This window comes from Macaca nemestrina, chromosome 16 (genome assembly GCF_043159975.1).
Source record: "Macaca nemestrina isolate mMacNem1 chromosome 16, mMacNem.hap1, whole genome shotgun sequence".
Taxonomy (NCBI): domain Eukaryota; kingdom Metazoa; phylum Chordata; class Mammalia; order Primates; family Cercopithecidae; genus Macaca; species Macaca nemestrina.
Genome location: NC_092140.1, coordinates 101351418 through 101375923, shown reverse-complemented (window position 1 = coordinate 101375923; position 24506 = coordinate 101351418). Strand labels below are relative to the sequence as shown.

The 24506-nt window shown below is 45.1% G+C and overlaps 2 protein-coding genes across 7 annotated transcripts in view; both read left to right on the top strand.

The window, feature by feature from the left end:
- The window catches only part of LOC105490248 (spermatogenesis associated 13), a 326039-nt gene extending 325783 nt beyond the window's left edge, over positions 1 to 256 (top strand). The window contains exon 12 of the mRNA XM_071081540.1: positions 118 to 256. Within this exon, the coding sequence (XP_070937641.1) occupies positions 118 to 146 (29 nt within the window). The 3' untranslated portion in view covers positions 147 to 256. The remainder of the gene's footprint in view (positions 1 to 117) is intronic.
- The window catches only part of LOC105490249 (C1q and TNF related 9), a 31461-nt gene extending 7559 nt beyond the window's left edge, over positions 1 to 23902 (top strand). Inside the window, exons 1-4 of one of the 6 annotated variants that reach the window (XM_071081542.1) lie at positions 137 to 274; positions 16196 to 16383; positions 19039 to 19101; positions 21241 to 23902. In XM_071081542.1, the coding sequence (XP_070937643.1) occupies positions 16218 to 16383; positions 19039 to 19101; positions 21241 to 22013 (1002 nt within the window). In that variant the 5' untranslated portion in view covers positions 137 to 274; positions 16196 to 16217 and the 3' untranslated portion in view covers positions 22014 to 23902. The other 5 variants (XM_071081544.1, XM_071081547.1, XM_071081546.1 and 2 more) reach the window with 5 other exon arrangements.
- The last annotated feature ends 604 nt before the right edge of the window (positions 23903 to 24506 follow it).

Sequence of the window (24506 nt, the reverse complement as noted above, 5' to 3'; positions counted from 1 at the left end):
CTGGGGAGGGCGGGCACTAGGATGGGGAGGGGGCGAGCCCCACAACCCATAGGGCAGCGCATAGTGGCACCATGTATAGGAGAGAGTGAAAGGGATGGGGGTGGCATTTTCTTCCAGGGGAGTTGTGGGGAGATGACCTAACATAAGTGCGCCCCTGCTCCGCCCTGGCGAGACGGGCAAAGCTGGAGTGAACCGAGCTGAGCCTGGGCCGCAGCACCCCGAGGCTGGAGACGCTGCGGTCAGGAAGCACCAAGAGGATGGAGCCGTTTTCCCCGTAAGTAGGGGCCAGGGTCTCACTCCTGAGCCGGCTTCGCACGGACCCCAGGCCCTGGCAGGAGGGCCCGGAGGCGGGACGAGCCCACGCGGTGGGTGGGGTGTCAGCAAAGCGGGGCGCAGGGCAGGTTCTGGAAGCCTCGGCGTGGCTGGGCTGGAGAGTGCAGACGTGGGAGAGCCCGGAATGGGGCGCGCGTGGCCCGTGGAGGCCCGAGGCTGCGCTTCCCTCGCGGGCTCTGCGGCCGAGGTCGAGGCTGCCCAGGCGGGTCTGTCCGGAGCTCCCCGGGGGCGGAGGCGCGGGAGGCGGGGAAGGGCCGGGCGGCGGGACCGGTGTCCCCAGCGGGAGGTCGGGGACCGTCGCGTTCCGTCGGGGCCGCCTGCGGTGCAGGGGTCGGAGGCCAGACCACAAAGGCGGGAGGGGGCCCGGCCAGAGCTGCTGAGACCCCCCAGCCGCGCTGGACTCAGGGGCTCCCTGCCTTTAGCCACCAAGAGCGGGGCAGGCTGCGGGGTGCCCGGGAGAAGCCAGATCCCGCGCATTTTACACCCACTAATTAGATCCCGCCGCCCGCCTGGGACCTCGGCATTGTCTTGTCTGCTGCACTGACGGGGAAACTGAGGCACGGTGTGAGTAAGGCGGGGGAGGGAGTCGGCGCCTCCGAGCTGGGGCGCGCCCCGCATCCACCCGGACACCAGACTCCCGCGTGGCCTCTGCTCCTGCTGCGTGCACGGCGGCATCTGGGGAAACCGGGCTGGGCTCCTCCGTCCCCTGGAAGCTGCTGTAAGTTTTAGATAAATGTTACTACTAGGCACGAGGAAAGTGGATCCTTGATTACCGGCGTTGAACGAATGGTTGCACCGCGTTCCCCGCGGTAGGTGGAGTGTGATTGTGAGCGAGAGGGGAATGGGCACCGAACCTTACCTACACAAGCCTAAACTCGTAAGCAATTAGGACACAGACGTCTGAAAATCTGATTAAGCGATAGGAATTCTAATGGTCCTAATGGTCCGGGATCCAAATGAGCCACTGTTAGCAGCCTTCAGTTTTGTCCTGTTGCCCGTAATTACCCCAAGGTCAGGGAGAAGCACTGAAGCAAAGGCATGAACATCACTTTGAAAAGGAAACCTGCCTGGGGCACTCCTTCCTTCAGACTCCCCTTCCAAGTATTCCCTCATTTCATTCAAAAGGAGTTAACTTTTCTAAACTAAGTGGTGCTGGTAGAAGATGCTACCTAAGTGTTGCAGTAATTCTTGAAGCTCTTCCAGGACATCTTGGCCTTCCTCTGTTCCCTCCCCTTCCTGCTATTTTGCAGACATATCCACTGGGGAATTGTAGGGCAGGAAGGCTGATTTTATTCAGCTGGACCTTGATTCTTGGTTTGCACAGTACCTGGGTCCAGCCTGCAGCCCTCGGGTCCAGGTAAGTTCATTAGGAAAGGATTTCTTTACATTCAATTTAAGGCATCTAGGTCCTAAAACAGCGCTTATATTATCTGTGGGATAATCCTGCTTAGTTATTTGCAAAATAGTCAGATGTCTATAGAGTTTTGGGTAGGAAAGGGGTATGCTGCTTTCAAAATTCATTTTTGAGGAAGAGGCTAAAGAGGAGATAAAAGCAGATTTTGAAATTCTTCTGCTAGAACTCTGCAATTGGCTGGGAGGAGAGACAAAAACCATAGAATAAGTCATGAGAATAATGGGCTTTTTTTTTTTTTTTTTTTTTTTTTAAGATGTAGTCTTGCTCTGTCGCCCAGGCTAGAGTGCAGTGTCATGATTTCAGCTCACTGCAACCTCGCTTCCTGGGTTCAAGCAATTCTCTGCCTCAGCCTCCCGAGTAGCTGGGATTACAGACATGCACCACCACGCCCGACTAATTTTTGTATTGTTAGTAGAGATGGGGGTTCCACAATCTTGGCCAGGCTGGTCTTGAACTCCTGACCTTGTGATCCAACCGCCTCGGCCTCCCAAATGCTGGGATTACAGGTGTGAGCCACCACACCCGGCCTATAATGGACCTTTTTCAGAGAGCTGTCTAGAGAAGCTTATAGATTATTTTGCACAAATTTTAATGTGTACTTTTTTTTCCTGATCAGGTTCATCATATTCAAATTGTACACGTTTTCATTTTTATGGCTATGCTAACTTACAGTGCAGGAAAAAATAACTGTCAAGATATGTTGAAGAAGAAATGTATAAAGTGTATACTATAGAGAGTGCATGGAAGACAATATATTCGATGAGGGCACCCTAGAGCTATTTGGACTCTTAGACTGTCAGATCTGGGAGGGCATTAGTTCATCCTTTCCAGTGCATACAGGAGGAAGCTGAGGCTCTGAGGTTTGGAAACCCAGTAGATATCACTCAGCTTATTTCTAGCAGGTTTGTATTAAATCTTAGCTTTGGACAGTTAAGAATCTAGAGGAGTGGCCGGGCGTGGTGGCTCACGTCTGTAATCCCAGCCCAATCCCTCGTGAAGCTGAGGCGGGCGGATCACGAGGTCAGGAGATTGAGACCATCCTGGCTGACACGGTGAAACCCCGTCTCTACTAAAAATACAAAAAAAAAAAAAAATAGCCAGGTTTGGTGGCAGGCGCCTGTGGTCTCAGCTACTTGGGAGGCTGAGGCAGGAGAATGGCGTGAACCTGGGAGGCGGAGCTTGCAGTGAGCCGAGATCCGGCCACTGCACTCCAGCCTGGGTGACAGAGCGAGACTCCGTCTCAAAAAAAAAAAAGGAATCTTGAGGAGTGATGACCTTGGCTGTTGAATTAAGGACATGATGTTCTTGGAGAAAATTAATCAGGAAGGGTACTGGGTGACCATTTATCAAGAGATTCTTTAGCACAGGACAGATATAGGTAAAGTATAAGAGAATGAGCCAGAAATAAGTGAACTAAATAAGAACCTACTTTGGGGAGACTAAAAACATTAACTTCAAAGTTATTTGCAGTCTGTGTCCCTTGCCCCGACCAAGCCAGTTTGTCAGGCTCATGCAGTCACAGTATTCCCCAGAATGATGGCCTCTATTTTCTATACATTCATACGATATGAATGTATAGGGATCTTGTCTTGATCTGTCTAAGGCAGTGACTGTTGTCACTTTTTACATATATTACTGGGAGGGTTGTAGGCCCAGTGAGTCCCCAGCGGCTGTCACTGGCTGACTACAGATGTCTGCAAGCCTCCTCACTTCTGATGAGCGGCCACACCTTGGGCGATGCACGCCTTGTGTTACTCAGGATGTGGGCTCAGCTGTGTGTCACAGAGGCCCCAAATAACAGTGGCTTACACAAGGTAGAAGCTATTTCTGTTTCATGTGCTCATGTCAAAGATGTGCTGGCAGGACAGGTCTGGTCTGTGGAGTCATCTGAGGCCAGGGGTTTTCTATCCCCAAATTGTTGCCCTCCTTCAAGGAGTCCCACATGGTTCACCACGCCATGCACACCCCCCCACAGGAAGCGGGCAAGGGCACCCCCTTACCCTTTAAGGCCGGTCATTGCATACAATTACACGCCTCACTTTTGCTCATTCCCATGGCCCGTAATCTGGTTTCATGGTCATATCCAGGCTGCAAGGGAGGCTAGGGAGTGCCCAGCTAAAATTTCTATTACTATGGATGGAGGGGAGAAGAGGTGTTGGAGATAACTAGCACTGACAAGGATCAGCGTTGATACCCAGTCACCTTCCCAAGTGAAGGTGCACACACAGTTGGAACCAGGATAGTATTTCTTGCATGCCTGCATTGATTCATCCAACAAATACTTGACTGAAAATAAGGAAGTGGAAAAATGCAGTCACGATCTTCATAAAGCTCTGACCCAGGTTGCTGCCTCCTAAGTGATCACTAGTCTAGGTGTGGTGTACGGAGTCAGTGGGGACTGGGGAGGACAGTAATTCAGGTAAGAGAAGAGAGAGAGAGAGGAGGTGATTGCAGGGAAAGGTGGGAGACAGAAGAGGCTCCTAGTTCTTTCCAGAAGTCACTCCTGGAAAAAGACCAGACCCAGAAATTAAAAGTTGAGAATGTAACTGTAGTTGAACTAATGAAACTGAGAGTCCAACCCATAGCTTTGTGAGAGGCACAAATGTTATTTTTTATTTTTCAAAATAACATTAATATAATTTCTTCTATATTCCTTGTGCAAATCCTCAATGTTCTACATTAAAGAAGAGGCTAAATAGGAGGTATAAACTTGCTAAAATTTCTTATTAAAAAATAGTGCCAAGCTGGGTGTTGGCCATGTCTCTAATCCCAGCTATTCGGGAGACTGAGGCAGGAGGACCACTTAAGCCTAGGAGTTCAAGTCTGACCTGGGCAACATCATGAGACTGTATCTCTATAAACAAACAAACAAATAAATAAAAAAGAAATAGTGCCACAACTTACTTTGCTGCGTGTTTGGGAGAACGCATATTAGTTAATCAAAATCATTTGCTGAAGCTTGTCTCTATGCTGTATAAACAAGCTAGATAGAATCTACCTACATCAAGTATGCAAAACTAGTGGAAGAATTACCGAAGAGTAACTGTTTGCTTTCAGGCTGGCTCCTTCTTCCCTGGAGAGCAAATTGGAGTTTAACCTGACACCTTTATGATCTTCGGATCATTTTATTCCTGGAATAGTTGTGCTCCACATTTTGAAAAGTTAAAATGAAAATTGTAGAACCCTGGACAAAGTTTGGTTGATGGAATTTAGATTTGACTGCTTCCAGCCACTTCTGAGTTTAACAAAGGAGGCTCGAGTATATTCTTCATGGAATTTGGCTCCAAGAAAACTCAACTCAATTTCCTGGAATGGAGCGGATTTGTGACTTCGGAAGGAAACATCTGCATTTCCTTTTCCAAAAATCCTCCCTTTGCGTTAGGCTGTACCCTGTGACATTTCCACCAGATGGCAATACAGACTTCGCATGGCAGAGAGTCTGGCTGGTTTTCCAAATCTCTAGAAATATTTGTGTAAGCACTAGAAGAAAGCATTTTTTATAAATGAAAAGCTCCCATAACCGCCCCCCATTCTAAAGCAACCATCTTTATTTGCATATATTCACTTCGAGTTTTGTCAATATTCATAGTCGTAAGTACAATTGTAATGTGCATGGCATTTTAGTCTACTGTTAAAATTCAGCACAACGTATATCATTCACATATTTCTACATGACCTTCATAATTATCGCAGCAGTTACACACTATTACACATAGTAAACCCTTCCCCTATTGTTACATATTATGTGGTATGCACTTTTCACCTGTTACAGATAATGCGGCAGGTAATGTCACACAACTGGCACGCAGTTTTGGAATATTAGGAGGATTTGAGGGATAGGAATACAGGGTGAAAGACATCGATGTCTTTTGCTCTTTAATTTTTCCCGAAAGATGTGCAGATTTACACGGCTGTCAGCCTGTGAGAGGATCTGGGTTCTGACCAGTTGCACTAGGCCCACGGTTTTGTTTTGTTTTTTAAATCCTAAAAGTCAGGTGCAGGGGCCTTTGCCTGTAATACTAGCACTTTGGGAGAGTGAGGCGGGAGGATTACTTGAGCTCAGGAGTTCAAGACCAGCCTGGGCAACACAGTGAGACCCAGTCTCTCCAAAGAAAAAGAAAGAAAGAAAAAAATAGGCAATGGCTCGTGCCTGTAATCCCAGCACTTTGGGAGGCCAAGACAGGCAGATCACCTGAGGTCAAGAGTTTGAGACCAGCCTGGCCAACATGGTGAAACCCTGTCTCTACTAAAAATACAAAAATTAGCCGGGCGTGGTGGTGGTGCCTGTAGTCCCAGCTACCTGAAAAGTTGAATTGCTTGAACCTGGGAGGCGGAGGTTGCAGTGAGCAGAGATCAGCCATTGCACTCCAGCCTGGGCCACAAGAGCGAAACTACATCTCAAAAAGAAAAAGAAAAAAAAAATTAGCTGGGTGTGGTGGTGCATGCCTGTAGTCCCAGCTGCTTGGGAGGCTGAGGCAGGAGGATTGCTTCAGCTGGGAGGTTGAGACTACAGTGAGCTGTGATTGCATGATTGTACTTCAGCCTTGGTGATGGAGCAAGACCTTGTCTCCAAAAATTATGTATATGTCTCCTAAGATATCTCCCATGATGATAAATTAATTCCATTCAACAAGTATTTGTTCAATCTGCTGTTCCAAGTTTGCTATTGGGTGCTAGGAAGACAATAATGAGGAAATACGGTCGGGCAGGGAGTCAGATTCTTCATCCTACAATTACATAAACAAGTGTCAAGCCCCTGCCATGACGGGCGCCATGTGGGAGAGTAACATGCTGCTCTGCAGCCCTGAGTGGGCGCGTTGCTGAGTCAGGAGGCCCGGCCATCCACGTTTCCTCTTCCTTCCAGGCCTTGCGTTTGCTGCTCCCTCTGTTTGGAGCACTGTCAAAGCGTTGTCTTAGCTCCTGCTGCGGGGAAACTGCATGGATCACCTGGGGTGGGGGCAGTGTCTACAGAGGAAAGGACTTGAAAACGCACTTGTCCCGAACTAGGTGATGTTTTCTGTGTGTGTGTGGCCCTTCTTCACAGTGGCCTCCTAGAAAAACAAGACCATGACTGAGAGAATACCTCTCATTTCAGTAAGACTGCTTGTAATGCTTTACTTTTTTAAAAAATTTAATTTAAGTGTTTAATGTGGTAAAAAATATATAACATAAAACTTACCAGCTTCACCATTTTAAGGACACAGTTCAGTGGCATTAAGTACATTCTCTTTGTTGTGCAACCATCACCACCACCCATCTCCAGAACTCTTAAAATCTTCCCAAACAGAAACTCTGTACCCATCAGACAACTCCCACTTCTTTCTCTCTTCACCCCTGGCAACTACCATCCTACTTTTTCTTTCTATAAGTTTGACGGCTCTAGAAACCTCTTTTTTTTTTTTAATTATACTTTAAGTTCTGTGGTGCATGTGCACAACGTGCAGGTTGGTTACATATGTATACATGTGCCATGTTGGTGTGCCGTACCCATTAACTCGTCATTTACATTAGGTGTATCTCCTAATGCTGTCCCTCTCCACTCCCCCCACCCCACGACAGGCCCTGGTGTGTGATGTTCCCCTTCCTGTGTCCAAGTGTTCTCATTGTTCAATTCCCACCTATGAGTGAGAGCATGCGGTGTTTGGTTTTCTGTCCTTGCAATAGTTTGCTCAGAATGATGGTTTCCAGCTTCATCCATGTCCCTTCAAAGGACATGAACTCATCCTCTTTTATGGCTGCATAGTATTGCATGGTGTGTAAGTGCCACATTTTCTTAATCCAGTCTGTCACTGATGGGCATTTGGGTTGGTTCCAAGTCTTTGCTATCGTGAATAGTGTCGCAATAAACATACATGTGCATGTGTCTTTATAGCAGAATGATTTATAATCCTTTGGGTATATGCCCAGTAATGGGATAGCTGGGTCAAATGGTATTTCTAGTTCTACATCCTTCAGGAATCACCACACTGTCTTCCAGAATGGTTGAACTAGTTTACAGTCCCACCAACAGTGTAAAAGTGTTCCTATTTCTTCACATCCTCTCCAGCACCTGTTGTTTCCTGACTTTTAAATGATCGCCATTCTAACTGGTGTGAGATGGTATCTCATTGTGGTTTTGATTTGCATTTCTCTGATGGCCTGTGATGATGAGCATTTTTTCATGTTTCTGTTGGCTGCATAAATGTCTTCTTTTGAGGAGTGTCTGTTCATATCCTTTGCCCACTTTTTGATGGGGTTGTTTGATTTTTTCTTGTAAATTTGCTTAAGTTCTTTGTAGATTCTGGATATTAGCCCTTTGTCAGATGAGTAGATTGCAAAAATTTTCTCCCATTCTGCACATTGCCTGTTCACTCTGATGGTAGTTTTGATGTGCAGAAGCTCTTTAGTTTAATTAGATCCCATTTGTCAATTTTGGCTTTTGTTGCCGTTGCTTTTGGTGTTTTAGTCATGAAGTCCTTGCCCATGTCTATGGCCTGAATGGTATTGCCTAGGTTTTCTTCTAGGGTTTTTATGGTTTTAGGTCTAACATGTAAGTCTTTAATCCATCTTGAATTAATTTTTGTATAAGGTGTAAGGAAGGGATCCAGTTTCAGCTTTCTATATTTGGCTAGCCAATTTTCCCAACAACTTTTATTAAATAGGGAATCCTTTCCCCATTTCTTGTTTTTGTCAGGTTTGTCAAAGATCAGATGGCTGTAGATGTGTGGTGTTATTCCTGAGGGCTCTATTTTGTTCCATTGGTCTATATCTCTGTTTTGGTACCAGTACCAAGCTGTTTTGGTTACTGTAGCCTTGTAGTATAGTTTGAAGTCAAGCAGCATGATGCCTCCAGCTTTGTTCTTTTGGCTTAGGATTGTCTTGGCAATACGGGCTCTTTTTTGGTTCCATATGAACTTTAAAGTACTTTTTTCCAATTCTGTGAGGGAAGTCATTGGTAGCTTGATGGGGATGGCATTGAATCTATAAACTACCTTGGGCAGTATGACCGTTTTCACAATATTGATTCTTCCTATCCATGAATATAGAATGTTCTTCCATTTGTTTGTGTCCTCTTTTATTTCATTGAGCAGTGTTTTGTAGTTCTCCTTGAAGAGGTCCTTCACATCCGTTGTAAGTTGAATTCCTAGGTATTTTATTCTCTTTGAAGCAATTGTGAATGGGAGTTCACTCATGATTTGACTCTCTGTTCGTCTGTTATTGGTGTATAGGAATGCTTGTGATTTTTGCACATTGATTTGATAACCTGTGACTTTGCTGAAGTTGCTTATCAGCGTAAGGAGATTTGGGGCTCAGATGATGGGGTTTTCTAAATATACAATCATGTCATCTGCAAACAGGGACAATTTGACTTCATATTTCCCTAATTGAATATCCTTTATTTCTTTCTCCTGCCTGATTTCCCTGGCCAGAATTTCCAACACTGTTGAATAGGCATGGTGAGAGAGGGCATCCCTGTCTTGTGCCAGTTTTCAAAGGGAATGCTTCCAGTTTTTGCCCATTCAGTATGATATTGGCTGTGGGTTTGTCATAAATAGCTCTTATTATTTTGAGATACATCCCATCAATACCTAGTTTATTGAGAGTTTTTAGCATGAAGGGCTGTTGCATTTTGTCAAAGGCCTTTTCTTCATCTATTGAGATAATCATGTGGTTTTTGTTTTTGGTTCTGTTTATATGATGGATTATGTTTATGATTTCCTTATGTTGAACCAGCCTTGCATCCCAGGGGTGAAGCCCACTTGATCATGGTGGATAAGCTTTTTGGTGTGCTGCTGGATTCAGTTTGCCAGTATTTTATTGAGGATTTTTGCATCGATGTTCATCAGGGATATTGGTCTAAAATTCTCTTTTTTTGTTGTGTCTCTGCCAGGCTTTGGGTATTAGGATGATGTTGGCCTCATAAAATGAATTAGGGAGGATTCCCTCTTTTTCTATTGATTGGAATAGTTTCAGAAGGAATGGTACCAGCTCCTCTTCATACCTCTGGTGGAATTCGACTGTGAATCCATCTGGTCCTGGACTTTTTTTGGTTGATAGGCTATTAATTATTGCTTCAATTTCAGAACGTGTTATTGGTCTATTCAGGGATTCAACTTCTTCCTGGTTTAGTTTTGGGAGAGTGTATGTGTCCAGGAATTTATCCATTTCTTCTAGATTTTCTAGTTTATTTGCGTAGAGGTGTTTATAGTATTCTCTGATGGTAGTTTGTATTTCTGTGAGATAAATGGTAATATCCCCTTTATCATTTTTTATTGCATCTATTTGATTCTTCTCTCTTTTCTTCTTTATTAGTCTTGCTAGCAGTCTATCAATTATGTTGATCTTTTCAAAAAACCAGCTCCTGGATTCATTGATTTTTTGAAAGGTTTTTTGTGTCTCTCTATCTCCTTCAGTTCTGCTCTGATCTTAGTTATTTCTTGCCTTCTGCTAGCTTTTGAATGTGATTGCTCTTGCTTCTCTAGTTCTTTTAATTGTGTTGTTAGGGTGTCAATTTTAGATCTTTCCTGCTTTCTCTTGTGGACATTTAGTGCTATAAATTTCCCTCTACACACTGGTTTAAATGTGTCCCTGGTATGTTCTGGTATGTTGTGTCTTTGTTCTCATTGGTTTCAAAGAAATTTTTATTTCTGCCTTCATTTCGTTATGTACCCAATAGTCATTCAGGAGCAGGTTGTTCAGTTTCCATGTAGTTGAGCAGTTTTGAGTGATTTTCTTAATCCTGAGTTCTAGATTGATTGCACTGTGGTCTGAGAGACCGTTTGTTATAATTTCTGTTCTTTTACATTTGCTGAGGAGTGCTTTACTTCCAACTATATGGTCAATTTTAGAATAAGTGTGATGTGGTGCTAAGAAGAATGTATATTCTGTTGATTTGCAGTAGAGAGTTCTGTAGATGTCTATTAGGTCCACTTGGTGCAGAGCTGAGTTCAATTCCTGGATGTCCTTTTTAACTTTCTGTATCGTGGATCTGTCTAATGTTGACAGTGGGGTGTTAAAGTCTCCCATTATTATTGTGTGGGAGTCTAAGTCTCTTTGTAGGTCTCTAAGGACTTGGTTTATGAATCTGGGTGCTCCTGTATTGGGTGCATATATATTTAGGATAGTTAACTCTTCTTGTTGAATTGATCCCTTTACCATTATGTAATGGCCTTCTTTGTCTCTTTTCATCTTTGTTGGGTTAAAGTCTGTTTTATCAGAGACTAGGATTGCAACCCCTGCTTTATTTTTGTTTTCCATTTGCTTGGTAGATCTTCCTCCATCCCTTTATTTTGAGCCTATGTGTGTCTCTGCATGTGAGATGGGTCTCCTGAATACAGCACACTGATGGGTCTTGACTCTTTATCCAATTTGCCAGTTAGTGTCTTTTAATTGGAGCATTTAGCCTATTTACATTTAAGGTTAATATTGTTATGTGTGAATTTGATCCTGTCATTATGATGTTAGCTGGTTATTTTGCTCGTTAGTTGATGCAGTTTCTTCCTAGCATTGATGGTCTTTACAATTTGGCATGTTTTTACAGTGGCTGGTACCGGTTGTTCCTTTCCATGTTTAGTGCTTCCTTCAGGAGCTCTCATAAGGCAGGCCTGGTGGTGACAAAAATCTCTCAGTATTTGTTTGTCTGTAAAGGATTTTATTTCTCCTTCACTTATGAAGCTTAGTTTGGCTGGATATGAAATTCTGGATTGAAAATTCTTTTAAGAATGTTGAATATTGGCCCCCACTCTCTTCTGGCTTGTAAAGTTTCTGCCGAGAGATCCGCTCTTAGTCTGATGGGCTTTCCTTTGTGGGTAACCCGACCTTTCTCTCTGGCTACCCTTAACATTTTTTCCTTGATTTCAACTTTGGTGAATCTGACAATTATGTTTCTTGGAGTTGCTCTTCTTGAGGACTATCTTTGTGGCATCCTCTGTATTTCCTGAATTTGAAAGTTGGCCTGCCTCGCTAGGTTGGGGAAGTACTCCTGGTTAATATCCTGAAGTGTTTTCCAACTTGGTTCCATTCTCCCCATCACTTTCAGGTACACCAATCAGACGTAGATTTGGTCTTTTCACATAGTCCCATATTTCTTGGAGGCTTTGTTCATTTCTTTTTACTCTTTTTTCTCTAAACTTCTCTTCTCGCTCCATTTCATTCATTTGATCTTCAATCACTGATACCCTTCTTCCATCTCTTCTAGATGCTTTTTTATTGTTTCCCAAATTTTGATCTTATTAAGAGCATTTAATAGTTTCCATAAATCCTTATGTTTAGCTCCTAGAGTGGGCCATACCATTTGAAGTTGAGGTGCCACTATACTGCCATGGTTCCAGATAATAGGAACTTTTGCTGTACTTCCAGCATTTCTACCATCTGACCATTTTGTTCAGATCATCTGAACATAGTGTGGCTGTGGCACACAGACTGAGAGGTGCAATTCAAGCTAAACATCCTCTTAGGGGACCGATCAATAATGGTTCCATAGGAATCATCATGCAGCACCTCTGCCTGTTCTGCAAAGCAATCTTCCTAAACAAGTACATTCATTTTTGCTAACTGGGTCCAATCCTGTTTACAAATAGATTTTTAAGGGCAGTATGCCTCAATTATAGGAGCAGATTTATTACGGTAAATACTGAGATCAGAAAGTGTGTGTAACTGTGTCAGAGTGGTTGCATCCAGGCATTATTACCAGCCCTTATTGAAGGAATATTCACGTCAGTGGTGATAACCGCTATCATAGCTACCATTAAATTATTCATTGTGACTGGTTGTCCCACTTTACTCAGGTTTTCTTTTGCCATCTGTGACAGCTTCTTGATCTGTCTCCAAGTGGGTGGCTGTGCCCGATGGGTGTTGCTCGTCACAGTTGGGGCCCTCCTTAGCGTCATCTGGCTCATGATAAGGTTTCAGGTGTCTTGATGGTATCCAAATCGGCTGTTGATTTTGGCCTGGAGAAATAGAAGCATAGCCTCTACCCAAGTTATTTTACCTATTTCCCAACTTCTTGTTATTGGATCTTTTCGACAAATGATGCTAGATTCAATTGTGTATGGGCTGTCCTGTCATCCCCATTTCTCCTCCTTTTTTTGTTTTTGTAATCAGTTGTTGTTCTGTATGAAATCATAACTGAGCATTTTCAATTAACTGTGTGGAATGAACCACGTATGAAGAATCAGAAATCACATTAATAGGCATATCAAAAGCAGTCAATACCTCAATTACAGCTACAAGCTCTGCTTTTTGAGCTGAAGTATAGGGCATCTGGAAAACTTTACTTTTTGAGCCAGAATAAGAAGTTTTACCATTACTAGACCCATCTGTAAAAACATTCTCGGCACCTTCAATTGGTTTAAATTTAGTTATTTTAGGGAGAATCCAATTAGTTAATTTCAAAAACTGAAACAGCTTTGTTTTAGGAAAATGATTATTGAGAATACCTACAAAGTCCCCTAAATGGGTTTGCCAAGTAAGACTATTTATAAAAGGTTGCCGTATTTGTGCCTTCATGAGAGGGACAGTAATTTTTCCAGGATCATATCGATGTAATTTAACAATCCGAGTTCTCCCGATCCCTATCATAGTAGTGATTTGATCTAAATAAGGAGTTAAAGTCCATGAATTAGTATGTGGAAGAAAAAGCCACTCTACTAAGTCCTGTTCTTGGACAGTAACACCAGTAGGTGAATGCTGAGTTGAAAAAATTAGCAAATCTAGAGTCTTCTCTCATCGATTCTATTTATCTGAGCCTTATGGACTTGCTTGTTAATCAGCTGTAACTTGACCTTAGCCTCCTTTGTTAATTGCCGAGGGCTAGTGAGACTAGGATTTCCTCTAAGGATAGAAAACAGATTACTCATGGCATAGGTAGGAATGCCTAGAGCAGCTCGTATCCAATTAATATCCCCTAGTAGTTTTTGAAAATCATTTAATGTTTTTAATTTATCCCTATGTATGGTTACTTTCTGTGGCACAATAGTAGTGTCATTTACTAAGGTCCCCAAGTAGGAGTAGGGAGTAGTAGTCTGAATTTTGTCAGCAGCTATAATTAAACCAGTGCGAGAAATTGAATTTTGCAGGTGATCGTAACATTGGAGTAATATTTCTCAAGTGGGAGCAACACAAAGTATATCATCCATATAGTGAATAATGTAACACTGTGAAAATTTTTTACAAGTAGGTTCAATTGCTTGCCCCACATACATCTGTCAAGTAGTTGGACTGTTTAACATGCCCTGTGGCAACACTTTGCAATGATAACGCTTAGCAGGTTGCAGGTCCTTTACTGCAGGAATTGTAAATGCAAACTGTTCACAGTCTTGCTCAGCTAAAGGGGTAATAAAGAAACAATCTTTTAAATCTATGACTATTAAAGGCCAATTTTTTGGAATTATAGCAGGAGAAGGCAATCCTGGCTGTAATGCTCCCATAGATTGTATAACTGAATTGATGGCTCTTAAGTCAGTTAACATTCTCCGTTTTCCTGAGTTTTTTCATAATTATGAAAACTGGATAATTCCAAGGGGAAAATGTTGGAGCTATGTGCCCATTTTCTAATTGTTCAGCAACTAATTTCTCTACAGCAGCCTCCAGTTTCTCTTTACGTAGCAGCCATTGTTCTATCCCAATTGGCTTATCTGTTAAGCATTTTAAAGGTATAGGTTCTGGAGGCTTAACAATGGCCACCATCAAAAATTATTTCCTAATCTTTGGCAGGAACTTTGTTTTTCCGCTTGAAGCAGTTCTTTCAAACCTTGCAAATTTTTTTTCTAGTCCCATAGGGACATATCCCATTTCATGCATTGTATGTTGACTTTGAGGGCTATGTAATTGTTCTGGAATTAGAACGTGTGCTCTCCATTGTTATAATAAATCTCTTCCCCATAAATTTATAGGTACAGAAGTTATAATTGGTTGACTAGTCCCAGGTTGTCCTTCGGGCCCCTCACAATGCAAAATATAACTACTTTGATATACTTCAGGGGCTTTACTGACTCCAACTATGTTAAATTGAGCAGGTTGAATTGGCCACGTGGATGGCCCGTGCTGTAGAGAAATGATTGAAATGTCCGCTCCTATATCTACCAAACCTTTAAATTTCTTTCCCTGAATAGTTATTTCATAGGTAGGATGTTTATCAGCAATTTGATTTACCCAATAAACTGCTTTGCCTTGTTTGTTTGTGTTTCCAAATCCTCCTGTTCGTTTAATTTCCCTTTTTCCCATTCCCACATATGGCACAATCAGGAGCTGTCCTATGTGCTCTCCTGGCTCTGCTTTCCAGGGAACAGAAGTGGATATATAACAATTTGAATTTCCCCATTGTAATCTGAATCAATGACTCCTGTATGTATTTGTACGCCTTTTAAACTTACACTAGACCTTCCTAAAAGTAATCCTCTTGTCCCTGCTGGCAAGGGTCCACAGACTCCTGCTGGGACCTTTTGCAGGGGTTCCCAGGCAGAAGGCTCACAGCTTTCGTGCAGCATAAATCTACTGCGGCGCTCCCGGCTGTGGCGGGGGACAGACATTGTACAGGGGTGAGGGAATGGCCGAGCTGGAAATGCCCTGGTTTAGAACGGGTCCCGGGATGGACCCTTCATGACGTTTCCCAAAATCGGGTTCCCTTCTTTATCAAACTTAGAGTGACACTGACTAGCCCAGTGTTTTCCTTTTTTACATTTTGGACATATTTCAGGATCAGCAGTTTTCTTTTTTCCCCTATCTGGCGGCCTGACTCGCTGATTTTTTCTGCGTTCTTTTTTAGTATGACCATGCTTCCCACAGCTAAAACAAGCTCAGGAAATGGAGTATTTCCTTTATCCACTCTCAGTCCTGCCATTGCCTGTGCCAACAAGGTAGCTTTATGCAGATTACCTCCGATATCATCACAGGCCTTGATATAATCAACTGAATGTACTTTCCCTCTGATAGGTCACAGAGCAGCCTGGCAATCGGGATTAGCATTGTCGAAAGCTAGTGACTGCAACACTATATCCTGAGCAGCCAAATCTGCAATCATCTTTTTAAGAGACTCCTGTAACCGATCTATAAAATCAACATATGGTTCTCTTTGTCCCTGTTTTATAGCACTAAAGGAAGGGTATTGTTCTCCACCTGAAGTGATTTTTTCCCAAGCTCTAATGCTCTAAAGCTCTAAACCTTCCAGCTTGAGCGTTAGGGCCATTATGGACACGTCACAGTGCTACAGAGATTTTGTTTATGGCCAGTTTTGGGGCCAGTTTATGGCCAGATTTTGGGGGCTTGCTCCCAACAGTTACCTTCCAAGGACAATGTCATTCTGGTTACAACCAGCTTGCTCCCCTGCCCTGAGCCTTCTGTCCAAGTCAGTCCAGGTGTGGGTCTGGGGCAGGGGACAGCTCACCCATTTCGCACGGCATGGAACAGAGGCTGTGTCCTGGGCCTCAGCCACAAAGGTTTCTCCTTTGGGTTTCTGTTTCCCTCTTTCAGTTCAGAGTCTGTCATCTGAACCATGAGGATCTGGTGGTTTCTGCTTGCCATTGGAATCTGCGCAGGGAACATAAGCTCACAGAACACATGCAGGCAAGGGCACCCTGGCATCCCTGGGAACCCCGGTCACAACGGTCTGCCTGGAAGAGATGGACGAGACGGAGTGAAGGGTGACAAAGGGGATGCAGGTACTCACCTGGTGGCTTTGGCTGCCTTTCAACTTCTCTCTTCATTCTTTTCATCTCATTCACTCATCATCTGTGTGATTTTCCACCTACCCACTCACACCCCATCCATCCATCCACCCATCCACCCAGCAACACTCGCTGGGGCCTGACCCCATTCATCCATCCACCCATCTGCCCAGCAGCACTCACGGGGTCTGCTCCATGCCAGACTCTGTGCCAGGTGCTGGTGGAGAGCACAGGGTGAGATCGCCATGACCTCTACCCTCCCGGGTTCTCTCATCTCTGACACTGCAGAACATTTTCAGTAGTATACGATGTCATGGATCCTCCCTCCTCAGGTGACAGGAATGATGGATTTTTGGCAACACGAGGCCAATAGAGAGATCTGATTGTGAATTACTTGGCAGCAAGCAGCCAGCTGCAGTGCAGGTGAGAGCTAATACTGCATCGTGCCATGAAGCAGGAGATGCGGAGTGACAGATGACACAAAAGGAGACGAGAATCTGAAGCCATAGAGCTGCTGCTTACGTATCTATGACCTAGGTTGGGACCCTGTCCCAGGGTCTGGGGATCTGGGGACAGGATCCAGCCTCTGGGAGGGAGATTTGCCAAAGCCGGGAAGTCTGAGTGGTTTCCATAACAACAACCAATAGACTTGGTTTCTGAATGGGGTACCATTCTTGAGCCCTGGTCTTGATCATAGGATCACATATCTAAGATTTATGCAGAATGACCCATCTGGGTTAAGGGCACAGTTCAGTGACATAACAAAGAAAATGTCAAAACTTCTATGGACCTTTTTAAAGACAAATTTTTGTTTCTAACATGTCTCCGCTTATGGCATTTGGTGGCCTGATGGTTTTTTGAATGGGCTGGATGAAGTCAAGGGTCCCCAGGAAGCAAGTTTATTTCTTTGGAACCACCATCCTGCACATGTGCTCTGTGAGGTGTCTTCTCCTGGCTCACATCTCCAGCTCATTGACACTGCTCCAGTGCCCGGTAGCGAACAGCCCAGTCCAAATGAATAGCAAAACCTTACCCTTAATGAAATCAGGTCTTCTGCCCTCACACTGGGACCACAGTGGCGGGGGAGGGGGTGGTGGTGGTGGTGTATGTGTATGTGCGCATTGTATTTCTGAATATGTAGGATTTTCATTTTTTTATTTTTGTTATAAAATATTACACACAAAAGGAGATAAATAGGTGACAGATAAAAAATAGAGGACTAAGACAAACACTCCTATATTCAATACCAAATTTCTCCACCTCTTCCCTGTCTAATTTCTCTCCTCTTTGCTCACCAATGTCCATTCTGTCAAGTTTCACATACTTCTTAGAAGCAAATTATATATTTTTTCTATGTAGTTCATAGGTATTATATATAATATATATTATTTCTTAGAAGGATATTCATTCACATTGCTCACACGAACATTTTACTTCATTTTTATCTTAAAGTATATTTTTGTGTATGTTTTATAATAAACATATTTTTTCATATGCTACCTTTCATAATTTAGGAACACATCAATGTCTACTGATTAGGGTCTGTGTTCATGCTTTGTGAGTTGTGGTTGTATGATCATGAAAGCTCTGAGGTCACTGCTCTAGAGAATGGGAGAAATGAGAGCCAAGCAGGAAACAAAAAGAGGGAAGGAGAGGAAGACACAGGGGAGCAGCCAGTGGAGGGGAGGGGAGGGGAGCGCAGGGAGAGGCAAATGTAGGGATGAGCCCCCTCCATTCAGAGGCCCCACACTGACCAAGGCCCCACTCAAGAGTGCTGATGTCCCAGGAGAACAGACGTTGTGATAGAAATAAGTCTGCCTGTGTCAGTCCTGTCTCGGGACCTGCAAGCCAGCCCAGCCTGCTCCTGTCGCCCCTCAGGCGGGTCAGTGGCACTGAAGTATGGGAGTCTCTGCTGCTTTATGAGAAGCTGGAATCTGGGGTGAGCCATGGCCCAGTGAGCACTCTACTGCCATGGCCAGAGCCATCTTCAACCTGCTGACGGATAGCACGCTGACCTGGGGCTCTGGGGGCCTGTTCTGAGCACAAGGACTTGAGTGTGGTCAGCAGAGCCCCACTCACCTGATGTTCTCTGCCAGCTTGATTGGTGGCATTTCCCCCAGTCTAAGGCACTGGAGAGATTTTTCCAGAACTCTCTTTTCTATCTTGGGATAGTGTCACATAACCATAGTCATCTGTGTTTTCATAGGAGGCTAGTAAATCTTCCATTCCACTCTCCTCAAGAGTAATGGAAGAGAAACAGAGTGAGGAAACCTACCCACACCTCCAACATTCAGACCATGTCCCAAGTCCTTGTCACAGGAGAGGAGCACAATCAATTGTGACAGTCAGTCCCCATTGCACACACTCCCTCCTCGTCCTGTCTTGCTGTGCGCTCTAGGCACGTCCTGGAGATGGGCGCTTGGGAAGTCACTCAGTTCCTTTCTTAGATCACTTATCCCACACAGCTCAGCACCCCAGATGCCCGCTCATGCCTGCCTCTCTCCACCTGCACTCGTGTGGAGGACAGAGCACCCCTCACGGTGGGGGTCACCCCCGAGACTCTCCAACACACATGGCTGATGGAGACCAATGGCCAGAAAATCAGAAACGGAATTTCAACTCATGCCTGTTTTCTTCTTTTCCACCTAGGAGAACCAGGACGTCCCGGCAGCCCGGGGAAGGATGGGACAAGTGGAGAGAAGGGAGAACGAGGTTAGAAGTTCCTATTTATGGTGCTCTAATTCTGAGCTGTCGAGTATTTAACAATAACTATTAAGTGTTTGCCATGGACAAGTCCTCCATGCTGATTATAATCTTACAGTAAAGGCAGCACAGTTCTTACTCTCCAGAGGGGGGATTCTGCAGGGATTGGCAGGCTTTGCAGAGGGCTGGGTAGGAAATACCCTCAACTCCGCAGGCCATACGGATCTGTCACCACTACTCAACTTCCCCTTGTAGCGAAAAGAAGCTGTAGATGCTCCATAAATAAGTGTGGTGTGTTCCAGTGACGCCATATGTGTGAAGACTGAAATGGGCATTTCCCATGGTTTCCATGTATTGTGGAATATTATTTGTGACCATTTAAACATGGAAACCATGGCCAAGCACCATGGCTCACACCTGTAATCCCAACACTTTGGGAGGCCCATGTAGGAGAATCGCTTGAACCTAGGAGTTCCAGACCACTCTGGGCAACATAGTAAGACTTTTGTCTATACAAATAAAAAAAAAATTAGCTGGGCATTGTGGCATGTGCCTGTAGTCCCAGCTGTTCAGGAGGCTGAGGTGGGAGGATCGCTTGAGCCTGGGAGGTTGAGGCTGCTATGAGCCGTGATCTTGTCACTGCACTCCAGCTTGGGTAACAGAGCAGGTGACCCTGTCTCAAACCAACCAACCAACCAACCAACAAACAAACAAAACCCAGAAAAACAAAAAAACCATGTAAACCATGTTTGTTTAGCTTGTGGGAGGGAGGCTGAATTTGGCCTGTGGCTGTAGTTTGCTGAACTTTGAACCTTGCAGTGGATGAGCACTGAGGAGTGAGACTGAGTTTTTGACCTGGTGCATCCGGCAGCACTGCATGGAGGAGGTGGCACTAGAACTGGTCCCTGATGGATTCCCGGGATGTAGTCACAGCGGCAAACTCGTGTCATCTTCACTTTGTGCTTTTTTCATGTACTGACTCACTGAATGCAACATCCCCAGACACTAGGTAGTTTTATCACCCCGGTTCCATAGGTGAGGGAACAGAGGCATGGAGGATCACTAGCTCATCTGATGTCCTGCGTGCACATGTGCTAGGGACCTGGCATTTAACCTCAGAGTCCACACTTGCAACTACGACTCTTTGGTATGGGTGGGGGTGCAAGGAAGCAGCAAGGTCTATGTGGATGATGAACGGCTGGTGGGATGGATGGGTTGGGGCTGGGGTTGGGCAGGAGAGGGCAATGAATGCTTCGATGCAGGCTTTATTTTATGTTCACTCCAGGGAGGGGCTTTTTAGAGGATGTCACATGACTAGGGTTGAGTGTCAGTTAATCTGCCTGTCTCCGCTCTGCAGAGTGCTTTCCGTACGGATTGACATTATTTCATAGCCAGCATGTTAGACTTAGATGATAGGGTTGTCATTTCTAACATGAACCCTGACACTAACTTAGTAGACAGTAGTCAAAAGGTCTGTTGAGATGTGTGTGTGTGTGTCCATGTGCACACACTTGTGTAATTGGAGTAACTGACTTTCATTTATTTTTATTTTTTTTGAGACAGGGTCTTACTCTGTTGCCCAGGCTGGAGTGCAGTGGTTTGATCACGGCTCACTGCAGCCTCAGCCTCCTGGGCTCAAGCGATCCTCCCACCTCAGCCTCCCAAGTAGCTGGGACTACAGTTGTGCGCCACCGCGCCTGGCTAATTTTTGTATTTTTTGCAGACATGAGGTTTTGCCATGTTGCCTAGGCTGATCTTGAATTCCTGGACTCAAGCAGTCTGCCCACCTTGGCCTCCCAAAGTGCTAGGATTACAGACGTGAGCCACTGAGCTGGGCTAGAGTAATTGAAATTTATTTTCTTATTTTTATTTTTTATTTATTGTTTTAGAGTTAGGGTATTGCTGTGTTGGCCAGGTTGGTCTTGAACTCTTGGCCTCAGGCAGTCCTCCTGCCGTGGTCTCCGAAGGTGCTGGGATTACAGGTGTGAGCCATTACACCCAGATGGAGTAATTGAATTTTAAACTCTGGGCATATACTGAACCTGTGCATTAGTTTGTTTCATTTGTGAGCTCGATTATAGAAAAACCAAAGTTTTCACAAGGGAATCTTTCACAAACCATCTCTTTGTTTGCTCTTTCCCTGTTTAGGAGCAGATGGAAAAGTTGAAGCAAAAGGCATCAAAGGTGATCAAGGTTCAAGAGGATCCCCAGGAAAACATGGCCCCAAGGGGCTTGCAGGGCCCATGGGAGAGAAAGGCCTCCGAGGAGAGACTGGGCCTCAGGGGCAGAAGGGGAATAAGGGTGATGTGGGTCCCACTGGTCCTGAGGGGCCAAGGGGCGACATTGGGCCTTTGGGCCCAACTGGTTTACCAGGTTCCATGGGCCCTATTGGAAAGCCTGGTCCCAAGGGAGAAGCTGGACCCATGGGGCCCCAGGGTGAGCCAGGAGTCCGGGGAATAAGAGGCTGGAAAGGAGATCGAGGAGAGAAAGGGAAAATCGGTGAGACGCTAGTCTTGCCAAAAAGTGCTTTCACTGTGGGGCTCACGGTGCTGAGCAAGTTTCCTTCTTCAGATGTGCCCATTAAATTTGATAAGATCCTGTATAACGAATTCAACCATTATGATATAGCAACGGGGAAGTTCACGTGCCACATTGCTGGGGTCTATTACTTCACCTACCACATCACTGTTTTCTCCAGGAATGTTCAGGTGTCTTTGGTCAAAAATGGAGTAAAAATACTGCACACCAAAGACGCCTACATGAGCTCTGAGGACCAGGCCTCTGGCGGCCTTGTCCTGCAGCTGAAGCTGGGGGATGAGGTGTGGCTGCAGGTGACAGGAGGAGAGAGGTTCAATGGCTTGTTTGCTGATGAGGACGATGACACAACGTTCACAGGATTCCTTCTGTTCGGCAGCCCGTGACCGAGGAGAGTTGATGAATCAGCCACCCCATCCCAGAATCAGCTTGGTGACGAACTCATTCAGATGGTTTTCCTTTACTAATTCCTCCAATTATTACAATAGTCATAAAAAGGTGAAAACGGACAAGTTATTCCCAAAACTGATTCTGTGTAACTTACTGTCTTTCCAGGAGTAAATATTGAAAATAGCTGCATGGTTTATTCTAATTTATCTCACATTTCTTCTTTTTTTTTTTTTTTTTTTTTTTGAGACGGAGTCTCACGCTGTCGCCCAGGCTGGAGTGCAGTGGCGCGATCTCGGCTCACTGCAAGCTCCGCCTCCTGGGTTCACGCCATTCTCCTGCCTCAGCCTCCTGAGTAGCTGGGACTACAGGCGCCCGCCACCGCGCCCGGCTAATTTTTGGATTTTTAGTAGAGACGGGGTTTCACTGTGGTCTCGATCTCCTGCCCTTGTGATCCGCCCGCCTCGGCCTCCCAAAGTGCTGGGATTACAGGCTTGAGCCACCACGCCCGGCCTTATCTCACATTTCTTATTCCTATTATCTGAAGAATCCGCTGCCTGTGTGTTTCTTGTGGGAAGAGTGTTTTGATACCATTTGAGTGCTCTGAGGAGTCATGTGAGGATGTATCCCTCATCTGTGTTTCTGAGGACAGTAAGGGGAAAGTAAAGGGAAATCTTTATTCCATTCAGTACTAGTAACAGCTTTAAGTTGGTGATGCTGTCACACTCCAGAAAGCTGTAGACACTGCTCATTTTGTCTTTTTTTAACAAATTATTTTTAAGTCCTGGGATACATATGCAGAACGTGCTAGTTTGTTACATACTAAACATGTGCTGTGGTGCTTTGCTGCGTCTATCAACCCGTCACCTAGGTATTAAGCCCTGCATGCATTAGCTATTTGTCCTGGTGCTCTGCCTCCCACTTTGCTCATTTTCTAACCTAGGTTTTAATCACCATTCCATCCAACAAATCATTGTTTGATCATTATTTGCCAGTGGTGAATCTCTGTTTGTTTTCTAGGATTGCCCTAATAAAGTACACAAAGTGGGAGTCTTTCAACAACAGAAATGGACTTTCCCAGTTCTGTATGCTAGAAGTTTGCGATCTCGCAGCAGCAGGGCCATGCTCCCTCCAAAGGGGCTGCAGGAGGATCCGGCCTTGCTGCTTCCAACTTCTGGCAGCTGGTGGCAGCATCACTCCAGTCCCCGCCGCCATCTTCAGGTGGCTGTCCTCCTCCTCCTGTATCAGCCACATTTTCCTCTTCTTACAAGGACAGCTGCCCTAATCTAGTATGACCCATCTTAATCATCTCTGCAAACTCCCTATGTTCAAATAAGGTCACCTGTACAGGCACCGAGGGTTAGGACTTCAGCATCTCTTTTGGGAGATAGAGCTAACAACTTCTACTGAGGACCCCTGGACTGACCCGCTGGCCCTTTCACTGGCCTAGAGAGCTCCCCTCTGGAGGACACTACAACTGCAGGGCCGCTTCTTTGCCCCTATCCAGCAGGAAGTAGCTAGAACGGTCATCGCCCAATTCCCAACAGCATTTGGGGTGTCCTGTTTAGAGCAGGGATTGAGAGGTGAAGCTGGCTGAGCTTCTGGGTCCGATGGGGACTTGGAGAACTTTTCTGTCTAGCTAAAGGATTGTAAATGCACCAATCAGCACTCTGTGTCTAGCTAAAGGTTTGTAAATGCACCAATCAGCCCTCTGTCAAAACGGACCAATCAGCTCTCTGTAAAATGGACTAATCCGCAGGATGTGGGTGGGGCCAGATAAGGGAATAAAAGCAGGCCACCCTAACCAGCAGCAGCAACCCGCTAGTTCCCTTCCACACTGTGGAAGCTTTGTTGTTTTGTTATTTGCAATAAATCTTGCTGCTGCTCACTCTTTGGGTCCATGCCACCTTTATGAGCTGTAACACATACCGCGAAGGTCTGCAGCTTCACTCCTGAAAAGCCAGTGACACCACAAACCCACCGGGAGGAATGAACAACTCCGGATGCTCTGCCTTTAAGAGCCGTAACACTCACTGCAAAGGTCTGTGGCTTCACTTCTCAAGTCAGTGAGACCACGAACCCACCAGAAGGAAGAAACTCCAGACACATCCGAACATCAGTAGGAACAAACTCCGGACACACCATCTTTAAGAACTGTAACACTCACCACAAAGGTCTGTGCCTTCATTCTTGAAGTCAGCGAGACCAACAACCCAGCAATTCAGGACACAATACTAGAACATTCCTATGTGTTAACAAGGCAACCACGAGGGACGTGCCAGAGAGAAAGGGGAAGTAATTCATAGATGGAGTGAGAGATCTGAAGAGAGAGAAATTTGAATGGGATCAAAACCACAGGCCAAGGAAACATGACTTAAGAAGAACAGCCAAAAAGAAACAAGCATATGCGGGTTTGAGGGACCTTACTCAATCATAATAAAGTGAATTTCAAGGAGTTTCTACCCATGAGGGGGCCAGGCCAGGGAAGGGTG